Genomic DNA, 17,500 nt, shown 5'->3' on the forward strand with positions numbered 1-17,500 from the left:
TGTGTCTGTGTGTGTGTGTGACTGTGCGACTGTGTGTATCTGGTGACTGTATCTGTGTGTGTGTGTGACTGTGTGTGTGTAACTGTGTGTGACTGTGTGTGTGACTATGTGACTGTGACTGTGTGACTGTGTGTGTGTGTGTGTGACTGTGTGTATCTGGTGACTGTATCTGTGTGACTGTGTAACTGTGTGTAACTGTGTGTGACTGTGACTGTGTGACTGTGTGTGTGTGTACACTGTGTGTGTGTGTACACTGTGTGTATCTGTGTCTGTGTGTATCTGTGTGTGTGTGTACACTGTGTGTGTGACTGTGTGACTGTGTCTGTGTGTGTGTGTACACTGTGTGTGTACACTGTGTGTGTGTACACTGTGTGTGTGTGTACACTGTGTGTGTGACTGTGTCTGTGTGTGACTGTGTCTGTGTGACTGTGTGTCTGTGTGACTGTGTGTGTCTGTGTGACTGTGTCTGTGTGACTGTGTATATCTGTGTGTGTGTGTGTACACTGTGACTGTGTGTGTGTGTATCTATGTGTGTGTGTACACTGTGTGTGTGTGTGACTGTGTGACTGTGTCTGTGTGTGTGTGTGACTGTGTGTGTGTGTGACTGTGTCTGCGTGTGTGTGTCTGTGTATGTGTGTATCTGTGTGTGTGTGTACACTGTGTGACTGTGTGTGACTGTGTCTGTGTGTGTGTGTGACTGTGTGTGTGTGTGTGTGACTGTGTGTACACTGTGACTGTGTGTACACTGTGTGTGACTGTGTGTGACTGTGTCTGTGTGTGTGTGTGACTGTGTGTGTGTGTGTGACTGTGTGTACACTGTGACTGTGTGTACACTGTGTGTGACTGTGTGTGACTGTGTCTGTGTGTGTGTGTGACTGTGTCTGCGTGTGTGTGTCTGTGTGTGTCTGTGTATGTGTGTATCTGTGTGTGTGTGTACACTGTGTGACTGTGTGTGACTGTGTCTGTGTGTGTGTGTGTGACTGTGTGTGTGTGTGTGACTGTGTGTACACTGTGACTGTGTGTACACTGTGTGTGACTGTGTGTGTGACTGTGTCTGTGTGTGTGTCTAGGCCTGCGTCTGGAGGAGGAGTCCACAAAACGCCCGAGACGTCAGCCCAGCCAGAGCAGCGCTCCGTCCAGCCCAGGACCCGGAGAGTCCTCATCGCTATCATCCACCTCCTCCACCTCCTCCACCTCCTCCACCAGCAGCAGCTCCACCACCACGCCCAGCTCCACCACCAGCAGCTCCACCAGCAGCAGCAGCTCCACCACCTCGGCCTACCCAGCCACTGCAGAAACCGCTAAGGAGCAAAGTGAAGGTGAGGGCAGTGGTGGTGGATGGACGAGTCACTGTGAGTGAGTCACTGTGAGTGAGTCACTCTGAGTGAGTCACTGTGAGTCACTGTGAGTGAGTCACTCTGAGTCACTGTGAGTGAGTCACTGTGAATGAGTCACTGTGAGTGAGTCACTCTGAGTGAGTCATTGTGAGTGAGTCACTGTGAGTGAGTCATTGTGAGTGAGTCACTGTGAGTGAGTCACTCTGAGTCACTGTGAGTGAGTCACTATGAGAGTGAGTCACTGTGAGTGAGTGAATGAGTCACTGTGAGTGAGTCACTGTGAGTGAGTCACTCTGAGTGAGTCACTGTGAGTCACTGTGAGTGAGTCACTCTGAGTCACTGTGAGTGAGTCACTGTGAATGAGTCACTGTGAGTGAGTCACTCTGAGTGAGTCATTGTGAGTGAGTCACTGTGAGTGAGTCATTGTGAGTGAGTCACTGTGAGTGAGTCACTCTGAGTCACTGTGAGTGAGTCACTATGAGAGTGAGTCACTGTGAGTGAGTGAATGAGTCACTGTGAGTGAGTCACTGTGAGTGAGTCACTCTGAGTGAGTCACTGTGAGTCACTGTGAGTGAGTCACTCTGAGTCACTGTGAGTGAGTCACTGTGAGTGAGTCACTGTGAGTGAGTCACTCTGAGTGAGTGAATGAGTCACTGTGAGTGAGTCATTGTGAGTGAGTCACTCTGAGTGAGTCACTGTGAGTCACTGTGAGTGAGTCACTCTGAGTCACTGTGAGTGAGTCACTGTGAGTGAGTCACTGTGAGTGAGTCACTCTGAGTGAGTCACTGTGAGTGAGTCACTGTGAGTGAGTCACTGTGAGTGAGTCACTGTGAGTGAGTCACTGTGAGTGAGTCACTGTGAGTGAGTCACTGTGAGTCACTGTGAGTGAGTCACTGTGAGTGAGTGAGTGAGTCACTGTGAGTGAGTCACTGTGAGTGAGTCACTGTGAGTAAGTCACTGTAAGTGAGTCACTGTGAATGAGTCACTTTGAGTGAGTCACTGTGAGTGAGTCACTGTGAGTGAGTCACTGTGAGTGAGTCACTGTGAGTGAGTCACTGTGAATGAGTCACTGTGAGTGAGCCACTGTGAATGAGTCACTGTGAGTGAGTTACTGTGAATGAGTCACTGTGAATGAGTGAATGAGTCACTGTGAGTCACTGTGAATGAGTCACTGTGAGTCACTGTGAATGAGTCACTGTGAATGAGTCACTGTGAGTGTGTCACTGTGAGTGAGTTACTGTGAGTGAGTCACTGTGAGTGAGTCACTGTGAGTGAGTCACTGTGAGTGAGTCACTATGATTGAGTCACTGTGAGTGAGTCACTGTGAATGAGTCACTTTGAGTGAGTCACTGTGAGTGAGTCACTGTGAGTGAGTCACTGTGAGTGAGTCACTGTGAGTGAGTCACTGTGAGTGAGTCACTGTGAGTGAGTCACTGTGAGTCACTGTGAGTGAGTCACTGTGAGTGAGTGAGTGAGTCACTGTGAGTGAGTCACTGTGAGTGAGTCACTGTGAGTAAGTCACTGTAAGTGAGTCACTGTGAATGAGTCACTGTGAGTGAGTCACTGTGAGTGAGTCACTGTGAATGAGTCACTGTGAGTGAGCCACTGTGAATGAGTCACTGTGAGTGAGTTACTGTGAATGAGTCACTGTGAATGAGTGAATGAGTCACTGTGAGTCACTGTGAATGAGTCACTGTGAGTCACTGTGAATGAGTCACTGTGAGTGAGTCACTGTGAGTGTGTCACTGTGAGTGAGTTACTGTGAGTGAGTCACTGTGAGTGAGTCACTGTGAGTGAGTCACTGTGAGTGAGTCACTATGATTGAGTCACTGTGAGTGAGTCACTGTGAATGAGTCACTTTGAGTGAGTCACTGTGAGTGAGTCACTGTGAGTGAGTCACTGTGAGTGAGTCACTGTGAGTGAGTCACTGTGAGTGAGTCACTCTGAGTGAGTCACTCTGAGTGAGTCACTTTGAGTGAGTCACTGTGAGTGAGTCACTGTGAGTGAGTCACTGTGAGTGAGTAAGTCGCTCTTGTATCAGACCCGCAGAGATCCACAGAGACCCATAGAGACCCACACTCATAGAGACCCACAAAGACCCACAGAGACCCACACAGACACTCACAGACACCCACACTCATAGAGACCCACAGAGACCCACAGAGACCCATAGAGACCCACACTCATAGAGACCCACAGACACCCATAGAGACCCACACTCATAGAGACCCACAGATACCCATAGAGACCCACACTCATAGAGACCCACAGAGACCCACAGAGACCCACACTCACAGACACCCACAGAGACCCATAGACACCCACAGACACCCACAGAGACCAATAGAGACCCACACTCATAGAGACCCACAGAGACCCACAGACACCCACAGAGACCAATAGAGACCCACACTCATAGAGACCCACAGAGACCCACAGACACCCACAGAGACTCACAGAGACCAATAGAGACCCACAGAGACCCACAGAGACACACAGAGACTCACAGAGACCCACAGACACTCACAGAGACCCACAGAGACCCACAGAGACCCACAGAGACCCACAGAGACATACAGAGACCAATAGAGACCCACACTCATAGCGACCCACAGAGACCCACAGACACCCACAAAGACCCATAGAGACCAATAGAGACCCACAGAGACCCATAGAGACACACAGAGACTCACAGAGACCCACAGACACTCACAGAGACCCACAGAGACTCACAGAGACCCATAGAAACCCACAGAAACCCACAGACACTCACAGAGACCCATAGAGACCCACAGAGACCCACAGAGACTCACAGAGACCAATAGAGACCACACTCACAGAGACCCACAGACACCCACAGAGACCCACAGAGACACACAGAGACTCACAGAGACCCACAGACACTCACAGAGACCCACAAAGACTCACAGAGACCCATAGAAACCCACAGAAACCCACAGACACTCACAGAGACCCACAGAGACCCACAGACACCCACAGAGACCCATAGAGACCAATAGAGACTCACAGAGACTCACAGAGACCAATAGAGACCCACACTCACAGAGACCCACAGAGACCCACAGAGACCAATAGAGACCCACACTCACAGAGACCAATAGAGACCCACACTCACAGAGACCCACAGAGACCCACAGAGACCCACAGAGACACACAGAGACCCACAGAGACCAATAGAGACCCACACTCACAGAGACCAATAGAGACCCACACCCACAGACACCCACAGACACCCACAGACACCCACAGAGACCCACAGAGACCAATAGAGACCCACAGAGACTCACAGAGACCCACAGAGACCCACAGAGACTCACAGAGACCCACAGAGACCCACAGAGACCCACAGAGACTCACAGAGACCCACAGAGACCCACAGACACTCACATACACCCACAGACACCCACAGACACCCACAGAGACCCACAGAGACCCACAGAGACCAATAGAGACCCACAGAGACTCACAGAGACCCACAGAGACCCACAGAGACCCACAGAGACTCACAGAGACACACAGAGACCCACAGAGACTCACAGAGACCCACAGAGACCCACAGAGACTCACAGAGACACACAGACACCCACAGACACCCACAGACACCCACAGAGACCCATAGAGACCCATAGAGGTACAGTGCTAGAGATGGTACAGTGTGCAAAATGGGTACAGTACGTGAACACGGTACAGTGCGTGTACAGGGTACAGTGCACCTAGACGGTACAGTTCACCTCAACGGTACAGTACGCGTAGGCGGTACAGTGTGCGTAGACGGTACAGTCCGCGTAGACGGTACAGTCCGCGTAGACGGTACAGTGTGCGTAGATGGTACAGTGTGCGTAGACGGTACAGTGCGCATAGACGGTACAGTGCGCGTAGACGGTACAGTGCGTCTAGACGGTACAGTGCGCCTAGCCCTCAATCCCCAACCCCCTCCCCCCCGTTGCCATGGCAGCGGGAGCTGCGGCGTCCATGTTGGAGCGGTTGCTACGGGAGACGGACCGCTTCGTCGTCTTCTCCGAGGAGGCGGAGCCACCCGGGGGAGGGGCCGGCGGCGGTGGCGCCCCTCTACCGGGGGGAGGGGGCGTGGCCGGGGGCGTGGCTGGGGGCGGGGTCGGGGTCGCGGGGCCCCCCCGCCATTGGCTCATACAGCTGGTCAACTCACAGGTACACGCCCACGTGTGTGTGTGTGTACGTGTGTGTGTGTAGTACGTGTGTGTGTGTGTACGTGTGTGTTTACGTGTACGTGTGTGTGTGTGTGTGTACGTGTGTGTACGCGTGTATGTGCGCGTGTGTACGTGTGTGTGTGTGTACGTGTGTGTGTGTACGTGTGTGTGTGTGTACGTGTGTGTGTGTGTGTGCGTGTGTGTGTACGCGTGTGTACGTGTGTGTGTGTGTACGTGTGTACGTGTGTGTGTGTACGTGTGTGTGTGTACGTGTGTGTGTGTACGTGTGTGTGTGTCTGTGTGTGTGTGTACGTGTGTGTGTGTGTACTTCACGTGGCCTCCAGGTGCACATGGCCTGGCACAAGCGTCGTGGTGACGTCACCGCCACTTAGTGGCGAATGGCGGTTGTTGTTGTTGTGTGTACGTGTGTGTGTGTACGTGTGTGTGTGTACGTGTGTACGTGTGTGTGTACGTGTGTACGTGTGTGTGTGTGTGCGTGTGTGTGCGTGTGTGTGCGTGTGTGTGTTTGTACGTTTGTGTGCGTGTGTGTACGTGAGACAAAGGCGGTCGAGTGTGGTGCTGGCCACCCACCCCCTCGTGTACCGTTCCGGCCTTCATAGGTGCTCGCTAACAGCACTTGCCCCTACAGTCTGTTAAGGCTATATCGGGGATCTTTGTTTTGTGTGTATGTGTGTGTGTACGTGTGTGTACGTGTGTGTGTGTACGTGTATGTGTGTGTACGTGTGTGTACGTTTGTCTAGGTGTGTGTCTAGGTGTGTGTGTGTGTGTAGGTGCTGCTACTCGCTACTAACAGCACTTGCCCCTACAGTCTGCTATAGGCTACCTGGGGGATCTTTGTCTGTGTGTGTGTAGGTGCTGCTACTCGCTACTAACAGCACTTGCCCCTACAGCCCTGCTAGAGGCTACCTGGGGGATCTTTGTCTGTGTGTGTAGGTGTGTGTGTACGTGTGTGTGTGTACGTGTGTGTGTGTGTGTAGTTTCGTGGTAATTAATTGAAGGTGGAGGGGTTACCAGCCCCTCGCACCCGTCCAGAGCCCCCGTTTAGCCCCTGTGGTGGACACATATGCCATGAGGGGAGGAGCCAATCAAAATTGGATCTCCCCCCACAGCGCTGTCCACGACAGAGTTGCCCGTCCGGCACCGCGAGGAGGTGGTTTCAGGAAAGGGCGGTCCTGCACAGATGCCATATTTTCTGTCCGTCTGCTACAGCAGAGGTGTAGGGAATTCCAACAAGACCTACATCTCTGCTTTATTGACCTGGTCAAGGCCTATGATACCATCAGTAGGCCTGGGCTCTGGGTCGTTCTTCGTGCTTTTGGAGTACCTGACCCTCTGCTCACGATCATTAAGGACCTTCATGATGGTGAGCGGGCCCGGGTAAAACTACGTGGCCGGGAGTCAGAGCCATTCCCTGTACACCTTGGGGTGCGACAGGGATGTCCTCTGGCTCCCACATTATTTAACATCTATTTTGACCACGTAGTTCGTGAAGCCTTCAATAGCTGTACCGGGGGAATCTCCATATGGTACAGATATAATGGGAGGCTAATCGATGCCCGGGTGCGGTCAAGGGATGGCTCCCTATTGCTCAACCACGTTATGTATGCTGATGACTTGGTAATAGCTGCTCAGTCAGAGGAGGAGTTGGAGACGCTGCTGCTGAGACTGGAGCGTGCCACTAAGAGGTGGGGCCTTACCATCAGCCCCACCAAAACTAAGCACCTGCCTGGGTATTTTGTACCATCGGACACTCCACCCCCACAACTCCCAATCGGTGATGGGGCAGTTGTGGAGAGAGTGGAGAGTTTCCCATACCTGGGCAGTGTGCTTATGACTGGCTCCAGTTTAACAGCAGAGGTCTCACTCCGAATCAGTCGAGCGGCAATATCTTTTCATCGGTTGCGTAACGCTGTGTGGAAGCTACCTGGTCTGTCGCTCCGCACTAAGCTTCAGGTCTTCTCGGCCACGGTCATTCCCTCCCTTCTCTACGCTTGCGAAACGTGGACCCCCCTAATGGAACATCTTCGCCGGTTAGAAACATTTAGGCTGGCCTGCCTACGATCCATCCTGGGTTTAACCAGACTGGATTGTGTGAGGAGCTCACAAATCCTTGAAAGATCTGGGCAGGGTCCCATCGGTGAGCTCCTCCGGCAGGCAAGGCTGCGATGGCTGGGTCATGTAGCCCGCATGCCCAGCCACCGCATGCCGAAACAGCTTTTGTTTGGCCGGATTGAGGGGGCTAAGCGGGCGCGGCACGGGCTAGAGAAGAGATGGAGTGATGTGGTACAGGAGGACGTGGAGCTGAGTGGACTTGCCGATGACTGGTACCAGCGGTGTCAAGATCGGCCTCTGTGGAGGAGGCTCGTGAAGGATGCTACTGGGCAGTTGAAGGCAGTCGCCCTCCAACAACAACGGAGGGCGGAGGAGCGACGCTCACAACAGCGAGCGGAGCGCCGGGTGGCTAAAGCACAGCAGGTTGGCACAGTAGGGGGCACAGGTGGTGCATCAGCCAGTCATCTCAGTCAGTCGACCCGTGGCACCTGGGTCTGCCCCGTGACCTCCTGCCAGCGGGCGTTCGACACTTCACGTGGCCTCAGGGTGCACATAGCTTGGCACAAGCGTCGTGGTGACGTCACCGCCACTTAGTGGCGAATGGCGGTTGTTGTTGTGTGTGTGTACGTGTGTGTGTGTGTACGTGTGTGTGTGTACGTGTCTAGGTGTGTGTATGTGTCTGTGTGTGGGTGCTGCTACTCGCTACTAACAGCACTTGCCCCTACAGCCCTGCTAGAGGCTACCTGGGGGATCTTTGTGTGTGTGTAGGTGTGTGTGTACGTGTGTGTGTGTACGTGTGTCTAGGTGTGTCTAGGTGTGTGTCTGTGTGTGTGTAGGTGCTGCTACTCGCTACTAACTACAGCACTTGCCCCTACAGCCCTGCTAGAGGCTACCTGGGGGATCTTTGATTTTACCTTTGCGCTGTGCCCCTCCACCCCCGTTTCCGCCCCCTCCCCACGAGCCCCTCCCCCGTGCCCCTCCCCCCACGAGCCCCTCCCCCTCCCCACGTGCCCCTCCCCCTCCCCACGTGCCCCTCCCCCTCCCCATGTGCCCCTCCCCCTCCCCACGTGCCCCTCCCCACGTGCCCCTCCCCCACCCCACGTGCCCCTCCCCCTCCCCACGTGCCCCTCCCCCTCCCCACGTGCCCCTCCCCCTCCCCACGTGCCCCACCCCCACCCCACGTGCCCCTCCCCACGTGCCCCTCCCCCTCCCCACGAGCCCCTCCCCCTCCCCACGTGCCCCTCTCCCCACGTGCCTCTCCCCCTCCCCACGTGCCCCACCCCCTCCCCACGTGCCCCTCCCCACGTGCCCCTCCCCCTCCCCACGTGCCCCTCCCCACGTGCCCCTCCTCACGTGCCCCTCTCCCCACGTGCCCCCCCCCCCACGTGCCCCTCCCCCCAGGTGCTGCTGCGTGGCCCCGACACAGCCGGCTGCGTGTTGGTGGCCGCCTCCCACGCCGAGCTCCTGCAGGAGAGCGAGGACGGGGCGGGGCCAGGGGGCGGGGCCTCCGCCACCTCGGGGGCGGGGCCGGCCGGGGGGGCGTGTCTCCGTGCGGGAGGGGCGGGGCTCTGTAAGAGCACGTGGCGCTGCTCCCTCGACTCCATGCAGTACTTTGCCACTCTGGGGGGAGGGGCCTCGGGGGGAGGGGGCGGAGCCCAACAGCCCAGCGAGCCCTGGCTACAGGTGGGGGGGGGGGCAACACCCCCACCCTGACCCCCACCCTGACCCTGACCCCCACCCACCCTGACCCCCACCCACCCTCACCCCCACCCACCCTGACCCCCACCCACCCTGACCCCCACCCACCCTCACCCACCCTGACCCCCACCCTGACCCCCACCCTGACCCTAAGTAGTGGTGGTAGTAGTTGTTGTGGTGGTGGTGGTGGCTGTCGTGGTGGTTGTGGTGGTGGTTGTGGTGGTGGTGGTTGTGGTAGTGGTGCTGCTTGTAATGGTGAGTGGTGGTGAGTAGTGGTGTGTGATGGTGAGTAATGGTGAGTGGTGGTGTGTAATGGTGAGTAATGGTGAGTAGTGGTGAGTGGTGGTGAGTGGTGGTGAGTGGTGGTGTGTAGTGGTGAGTGGTGGTGAGTAATGGTGTGTAATGGTGAGTGGTGGTGAGTGTAGGTGTGTAATGGTGAGTTGTGGTGAGTAGTGGTGAGTGGTGGTGAGTGGTGGTGAGTGGTGGTGTGTAGTGGTGAGTGGTGGTGTGTAATGGTGAGTGGTGGTGAGTAGTGGTGAGTGGTGGTGTGTAATGGTGAGTAATGGTGAGTAGTGGTGAGTAATGGTGAGTGGTGGTGAGTGTAGGTGTGTAATGGTGAGTGGTGGTGTGTAATGGTGAGTGGTGGTGAGTGTAGGTGTGTAATGGTGAGTGGTGGTGAGTAGTGGTGAGTGGTGGTGAATAGTGGTGAGTAGTGGTGGTGTGCGTGGTGAGTAGTAGTGGTGAGTAGTGTAGGTGAGTAGTAGTGGTGAGTAGTGGTGGTGAGTAGTAGTGATGGTGTGCGTGGTGAGTGTAGGTGAGTTGTAGTGGTGAGTAGTAGTGGTGAGTAGTGATGGTGAGTAGTAGTGGTGGTGAGTAGTAGTGGTGAGTGTAGGTGAGTAGTAGTGGTGGTGAGTAGTAGTGGTGAGTAGTGGTGGTGTGTGTGGTGAGTAGTAGTGGTGAGTGTAGGTGAGTAGTAGTGGTGGTGAGTAGTAGTGGTGAGTAGTGGTGGTGTGTGTGGTGAGTAGTAGTGGTGAGTATAGGTGAGTAGTAGTGGTGGTGAGTAGTAGTGGTGGTGAGTAGTAATGGTGAGTAGTAGTGGTGAGTGTAGGTGAGTAGTGGTGAGTGTAGGTGAGTAGTGTTGGTGTGCGTGGTGAGTAGTAGTGGTGAGTAGTAGTGTTGAGTAGTGGTGGTGAGTAGTAGTGGTGAGTAGTAGTGGTGAGTAGTAGTGGTGAGTAGTGGTGGTAAGTAGTAGTGGTGAGTAGTAGTGGTGAGTAGTGGTGGTGAGTAGTAGTGGTGAGTAGTAGTGGTGAGTAGTAGTGGTGAGTAGTAGTGGTGAGTAGTAGTGGTGAGTAGTGTAATGTGGTGCGTGGTGAGTGTAGGTGAGTAGTAGTGGTGGTGAGTAGTCATGGTGAGTAGTAGTGGTGAGTAGTAGTGGTGAGTAGTAGTGGTGAGTAGTAGTGGTGAGTAGTAGTGGTGAGTAGTGGTGAGTAGTAGTGGTGAGTGTAGGTGAGTAGTGGTGAGTAGTGGTGAGTAGTGCTGTTGTGCGTGGTGAGTGTAGGTGAGTAGTAGTGGTGAGTAGTAGTGGTGAGTAGTAGTGTTGTGCGTGGTGAGTGTAGGTGAGTAGTAGTGGTGAGTAGTGGTGAGTAGTAGTGGTGGTGGTGAGTAGTAGTGTTGTGCGTGGTGAGTAGTAGTGGTGAGTAGTAGTGGTGAGTAGTAGTGGTGAGTAGTAGTGGTGGTGAGTAGTAGTAGTGTAATGTTGTGCGTGGTGAGTCTAGGTGAGTAGTAGTGGTGAGTAGTGTAATGTTGTGCGTGGTGAGTCTAGGTGAGTAGTAGTGGTGAGTAGTGATGGTGTGCGTGGTGAGTGTAGGTGAGTAGTGGTGAGTGTAGGTGAGTAGTGGTGAGTAGTGGTGAGTAGTAGTGGTGAGTCGTGCTGTTGTGCGTGGTGAGTGTAGGTGAGTAGTAGTGGTGAGTAGTAGTGGTGAGTAGTAGTGGTGAGTAGTAGTGGTGAGTCGTGCTGTTGTGCGTGGTGAGTGTAGGTGAGTAGTGGTGAGTGTAGGTGAGTATTAGTGGTGAGTAGTAGTGGTGAGTCGTGCTGTTGTGCGTGGTGAGTGTAGGTGAGTAGTAGTGGTGAGTGTAGGTGAGTAGTAGTGGTGAGTCGTGCTGTTGTGCGTGGTGAGTGTAGGTGAGTAGTGGTGAGTGTAGGTGAGTAGTAGTGGTGAGTAGTAGTGGTGAGTCGTGCTGTTGTGCGTGGTGAGTGTAGGTGAGTAGTAGTGGTGAGTGTAGGTGAGTAGTAGTGGTGAGTCGTGCTGTTGTGCGTGGTGAGTGTAGGTGAGTAGTGGTGAGTGTAGGTGAGTAGTAGTGGTGAGTAGTAGTGGTGAGTCGTGCTGTTGTGCGTGGTGAGTGTAGGTGAGTAGTAGTGGTGAGTCGTGCTGTTGTGCGTGGTGAGTGTAGGTGAGTAGTGGTGAGTAGTAGTGGTGAGTAGTAGTGGTGAGTAGTAGTGGTGAGTCGTGCTGTTGTGCGTGGTGAGTGTAGGTGAGTAGTAGTGGTGAGTAGTAGTGGTGAGTAGTAGTGGTGAGTAGTAGTGGTGAGTGTAGGTGAGTAGTAGTGGTGAGTAGTACTGTTGTGCGTGGTGAGTAGTAGTGGTGAGTAGTAGTGGTGAGTAGTGGTGAGTGTAGGTGAGTAGTAGTGGTGAGTAGTAGTAGTGGTGAGTAGTAGTGGTGAGTAGTAGTGTTGTGCGTGGTGAGTAGTAGTGGTGAGTAGTAGTGGTGAGTAGTGTAATGTGGTGCGTGGTGAGTGTAGGTGAGTAGTGGTGGTGAGTAGTAGTGGTGAGTCGTGCTGTTGTGCGTGGTGAGTGTAGGTGAGTAGTAGTGGTGAGTAGTAGTGTTGAGTAGTAGTGGTGAGTCGTGCTGTTGTGCGTGGTGAGTAGTAGTGGTGAGTGTAGGTGGTTGTGAGTGTAGGTGAGTAGTAGTGGTGAGTAGTAGTGGTGAGTAGTAGTGATGAGTGTAGGTGAGTAGTAGTGGTGAGTCGTGCTGTTGTGCGTGGTGAGTAGTAGTGGTGAGTGTAGGTGAGTAGTGGTGAGTAGTAGTGGTGAGTAGTAGTGGTGAGTAGTAGTGGTGAGTCGTGCTGTTGTGCGTGGTGAGTGTAGGTGAGCAGCATTCAGGAGGAGCGAGGAGGCAGTGTGGATTCTGTGACGGAACTCATGGAGGGCGGTCACTCAGTGGGAGGTCTTGTCTCAGTGTCCAGCGGTCAGAACCACAACAACAACCACAACAACCACCACAACAACTACAACCACCACCACAACCACCACCAACACAACAACAACTAACACCACCACAACCACCAACACCACCACAACAGTCACTCAGTGGGAGGTCTTGTCTCAGTGTCCAGCGGTCAGAACCACAACAACAACCACAACCACAACAACAATAACAACAACTAACACAACAACAACTAACACCACCACAACCACCAACACCACCACAACAGTCACTCAGTGGGAGGTCTTGTCTCAGTGTCCAGCGGTCAGAACCACAACAACAACCACAACAACCACCACAACAACTACAACCACCACCACAACCACCACCAACACAACGACAACTAACACCACCACAACCACCACAACAACAACAACCATAACAGTCACTCAGTGGGAGGTCTTGTCTCAGTGTCCAGCGGTCAGAACCACAACAACAACCACAACAACCACCACAACAACTACAACCACCACCACAACCACCACCACCAAAACAACCACAACCACCACAACAACAACCACCACTACCACTACCACCACAATGGTCACTCAGTGGGAGGTCTTGTCTCAGTGTCCAGCGGTCAGAACCACAACAACAACCACAACAACAACAACCACAACAACTACAACAACTACAACCACCACCACAACCACCACCACCAAAACAACCACAACCACCACAACAACAACCACCACTACCACTACCACCACAATGGTCACTCAGTGGGAGGTCTTGTCTCAGTGTCCAGCGGTCAGAACACCACCACAACAACAACCACAACCACCACAACTACAACAACCACAACCACCACCACAACAACCACCACAACAACTACTAACACAACAACAACCACTAACACCACCACCACCACGGTCACTCAGTGGGAGGTCTTGTCTCAGTGTCCAGCGGTCAGAACCACAACAACAACAACTACAACCACCACAACAACTACAACTACAACCACCACAACAACTACTAACACAACAACAACCACTAACACCACCACCACCACGGTCACTCAGTGGGAGGTCTTGTCTCAGTGTCCAGCGGTCAGAACAACAACAACAACAACTACAACCACAACAACCACAACAACAACTAAAACAACAACAACCACAACAACAACAACTAACACAACAACAACCACTAACACAACAACCACTACCACTACCACCACAACAGTCACTCAGTGGGAGGTCTTGTCTCAGTGTCCAGCGGTCAGAACAACAACAACAACCACAACAACTACAACAACAACAACAACTAACACAACAACTAACACAACAACAACCACAACAACCCCCACCACCACAACAGTCACTCAGTGGAGGTCTTGTCTCAGTGTCCAGCGGTCAGAACAACAACAACAACCACAACAACAACTACAACCACTTATTAAACACAACAACCACCACTAACACCACAACAACAACAACCACAACAACAACCACTACTAACACAACTGTCTAACCACCACTAACACCACAACAACCACAACAACAACAACAACCACAACCACCACCACAACAACTAACACCACAACAACCACAACAACAACCACAAACACCACCACAACCACCACAACAACCACAACCACCACAACAACCACAACAACTACAACCACAACCAACACCACCATAACAACCACCACTAACACTACCACCACTAACACTACCACCACAACCACAACAACAACCACAACAACCACTAACACCACCACAACTAACACCACAACCACCAACCACAACCACAACAACCACCACCACCACCACCACCACCCCTAACACTACCACCACTAACACTACCACAACCACCACCACAACAATCACTACTACCACCACAACCACCACCACAACTAACACCACAACCACCACAACCACCACTACCATCACCACCACCACTACCACCACCACAACCACCACAACCACCACCAACACTCCCACAACCACCACAACAACAACAACCACTTCCACCACTACCACCACTAACACAACAACCACCACTACCACCACCATCACCACCACCACAACCACCACTACCAGCACTAACACCACCACTACAACAACCACTACCACAACCACCACTACCACCACTACCACCACCATCACCACCACAACCCCCACCACAACAACCACCACAACCACCACCACAACCACTACAACAACCACTAACACTACCACCACAACCACAACAACCACCACTACCACTACCACCACTACCACCACTACCACCACCACAACCACCACTGCCACAACAACCACCACTACCACCACTAACACCACTACCACAACAACAACCACTACCACAACAACCACCACTAACATCACTACCACCACTACCATCACAACCACCACAACCACCACCACTACCACCACCACAACCACCACCACAACAACCACCACTACTAACACTAACACCACTACCACAACCATCACAACCACCACAATAACAACCACTACCACAACAACCACCACTAACACTACTACCACCACCACAACAATCACCACAACCACCACCACAACAACCACAACCACCACTACCACCACAACAACCACTACCACAACCACCACTACCACCACAACCACCACTAACACAACCACAACCACCACACCAACCACCACTACCACAACCACCACAACAACAACCACTACCACCATCACCACACCACCATCATCATCACCACTAACACTAACACCACAACAACAACCACTACCACCACAACCACCACAACCACCACCACTAACACCACTAACACCACCACAACCACCACAACCACCAACAACAACAACCACCACCACCACCGCACTCACCACCACCACAACCCCCACTACCACCACTAACACCACCACTACCACCACTACCACCACAACCACTACCACCACAACTACCACCACAACCACCACCACAACCACCGTTGTGACGTTGTCGTTGGTTGTGCCCGGCAGGTGGTAACCACGCTGCAGATGCCGGCGGTGGCTCCGGCGGTGGTGGCGGTGGTGGCGGTGGTGGCGGTGGTGGTGGTGGTGGTGGCGATCCACCTCAACTGCAGAGGATTGTGTCACGTTGCAGCTGCAAGATGATCTACGTCAACTACAGCCAGGATGACACAACCACACAACAACAACAACAACTGGCGGAACACCACCGGCAGCAGCCACAACAACCACAACCACCACAACCACCAGCTGGGCTGCTCCACACGGCCAGAGAAGATCCTCTCAATCGCATGGAGGGTGGGTGGTGGTGGTGGTGGGTGGTGGTGGTGGTGGTGGTGGTTGTGGTGGTGGTGGTTGTGGTGGTGGTGGTGGTTGTGGTGGTGGTGGTTGTGGATTTAGTGGTGGTTGTGGTGGTTGTGTGGTGAGTGAGTGGGTGAGTGAGCGGGTGGGTGAGTGAGTGAGTGAGTGGGTGAATGGGTGGGTGAGTGGATGATTGAGTGGGTGGGTGGGTGAGTGGGCGAGTGGGTGAGGGTGAGTGGGTGGGTGAGTGGGTGGGTGAGTGGATCAGTGAGTGGGCGAGTGGGTGAGTGGGTGAGTGGGTGGGTGAGTGGGTGAGTGAGCGGGTGGGTGAGTGAGTGGGTGAGTGAGTGAGTGGGTGGGTGAGTGGATGAGTGAGTGGGTGAGTGGGTGGGTGGGTGGGTGAGTGGGCGAGTGGGTGAGTGGGCGAGTGAGTGGGTGGGTGGGTGAGTGAGTGAGTGGGGGAGTGGGGGAGTGAGAGGGTGAGATGGTGAGTGGGTGAGTGAGTGAGTGGATGAGTGAGTGGGTGAGTGGGTGGGTGAGTGGGCGAGTGAGTGGGTGAGTGGGCGAGTGAGTGGGTGGGTGGGTGGGTGAGTGGTGGGTGAGTGGATGAGTGAGTGGGTGGGTGGGTGAGTGGGCGAGTGGGTGAGTGGGCGAGTGAGTGGGTGGGTGGGTGGGTGAGTGAGTGAGTGAGTGGGGGAGTGAGAGGGTGAGATGGTGAGTGGGTGAGATGGTGAGTGGGTGAGTGAGTGAGTGGGTGAGTAATTGGGTGTGTGTGTGTGTGTGTGCGTGCAGGGCCTGTGGACACGTTCACGCTGATCCACAACGACATGGAGGTGTTGACCAACCCTGCCCAGTTTGCCATGGTGCTCGACATCCTCAACAACCTCCTGCTACACGTGGAGCCCAAACGCAAGGTGGTGGCGAGGAGACCCCACAACACCACCACCACCAATCACTGCCACCACCACCAACACCACAACCAACACCACCAACACCGCAACCGCCACCACCAACACCACAACCACCACCAATCACTGCCGCCACCACCAACACCAACACCACAACCAACACCACCAACATCGCAACCGCCACCACCAACACCACAACCACCACCAATCACTGCCGCCACCACCAACACCAACACCACCACCAACACCACAACCACCACCAATCACTAACACCAACACCAACACCACAACCACCACCACCAACACCACAACCACCACCAATCACTGCCGCCTCCACCAACACCAACACCACAACCACCACCACCAATCACTGCCGCCACCACCAACACCAACACCACAACCACCACCAATCACTGCCGCCACCACCACACCAACACCACAACCACCACCACCAATCACTGCCGCCACCACCAACACCAACACCACAACCACCACCACCAACACCACAACCGCCACCACCAACACCACCAACACCACACCACCACCAATCACTGCCGCCACCACCAACACCACAACCACCACCACCAACACCACAACCGCCACCACCAACACCACCAACACCACAACCGCCACCACCAACACCACCAACACCACACACCACCAATCACTGCCGCCACCACCAACACCACAACCACCACCACCAACACCACAACCGCCACCACCACCCACCAACACCACAACCACACCCACCACCAACACCACAACCACCACCAACACCCGCCACCACCAACACCACAA

General features: G+C 53.9%; 1 protein-coding gene across 1 annotated transcript in view; it reads left to right on the plus strand.

Moving 5' to 3' along the window:
* BLTP2 (bridge-like lipid transfer protein family member 2) overlaps positions 1 to 17,500 on the plus strand; it is a 107,406-nt gene that overhangs the window by 57,861 nt on the left and 32,045 nt on the right. Inside the window, 6 exon segments of the mRNA XM_076057800.1 lie at positions 1,071 to 1,319; positions 5,314 to 5,525; positions 8,999 to 9,280; positions 12,441 to 12,540; positions 15,504 to 15,791; positions 16,587 to 16,708. Coding sequence (XP_075913915.1) covers positions 1,071 to 1,319; positions 5,314 to 5,525; positions 8,999 to 9,280; positions 12,441 to 12,540; positions 15,504 to 15,791; positions 16,587 to 16,708 — 1,253 coding nt within the window.

The sequence above is a fragment of the Petromyzon marinus genome, chromosome 84, assembly GCF_048934315.1.
Source record: "Petromyzon marinus isolate PM22_M1 ecotype Great Lakes invasive population chromosome 84, UKy_Petmar_22M1.pri1.0, whole genome shotgun sequence".
NCBI classification, from domain to species: domain Eukaryota; kingdom Metazoa; phylum Chordata; class Hyperoartia; order Petromyzontiformes; family Petromyzontidae; genus Petromyzon; species Petromyzon marinus.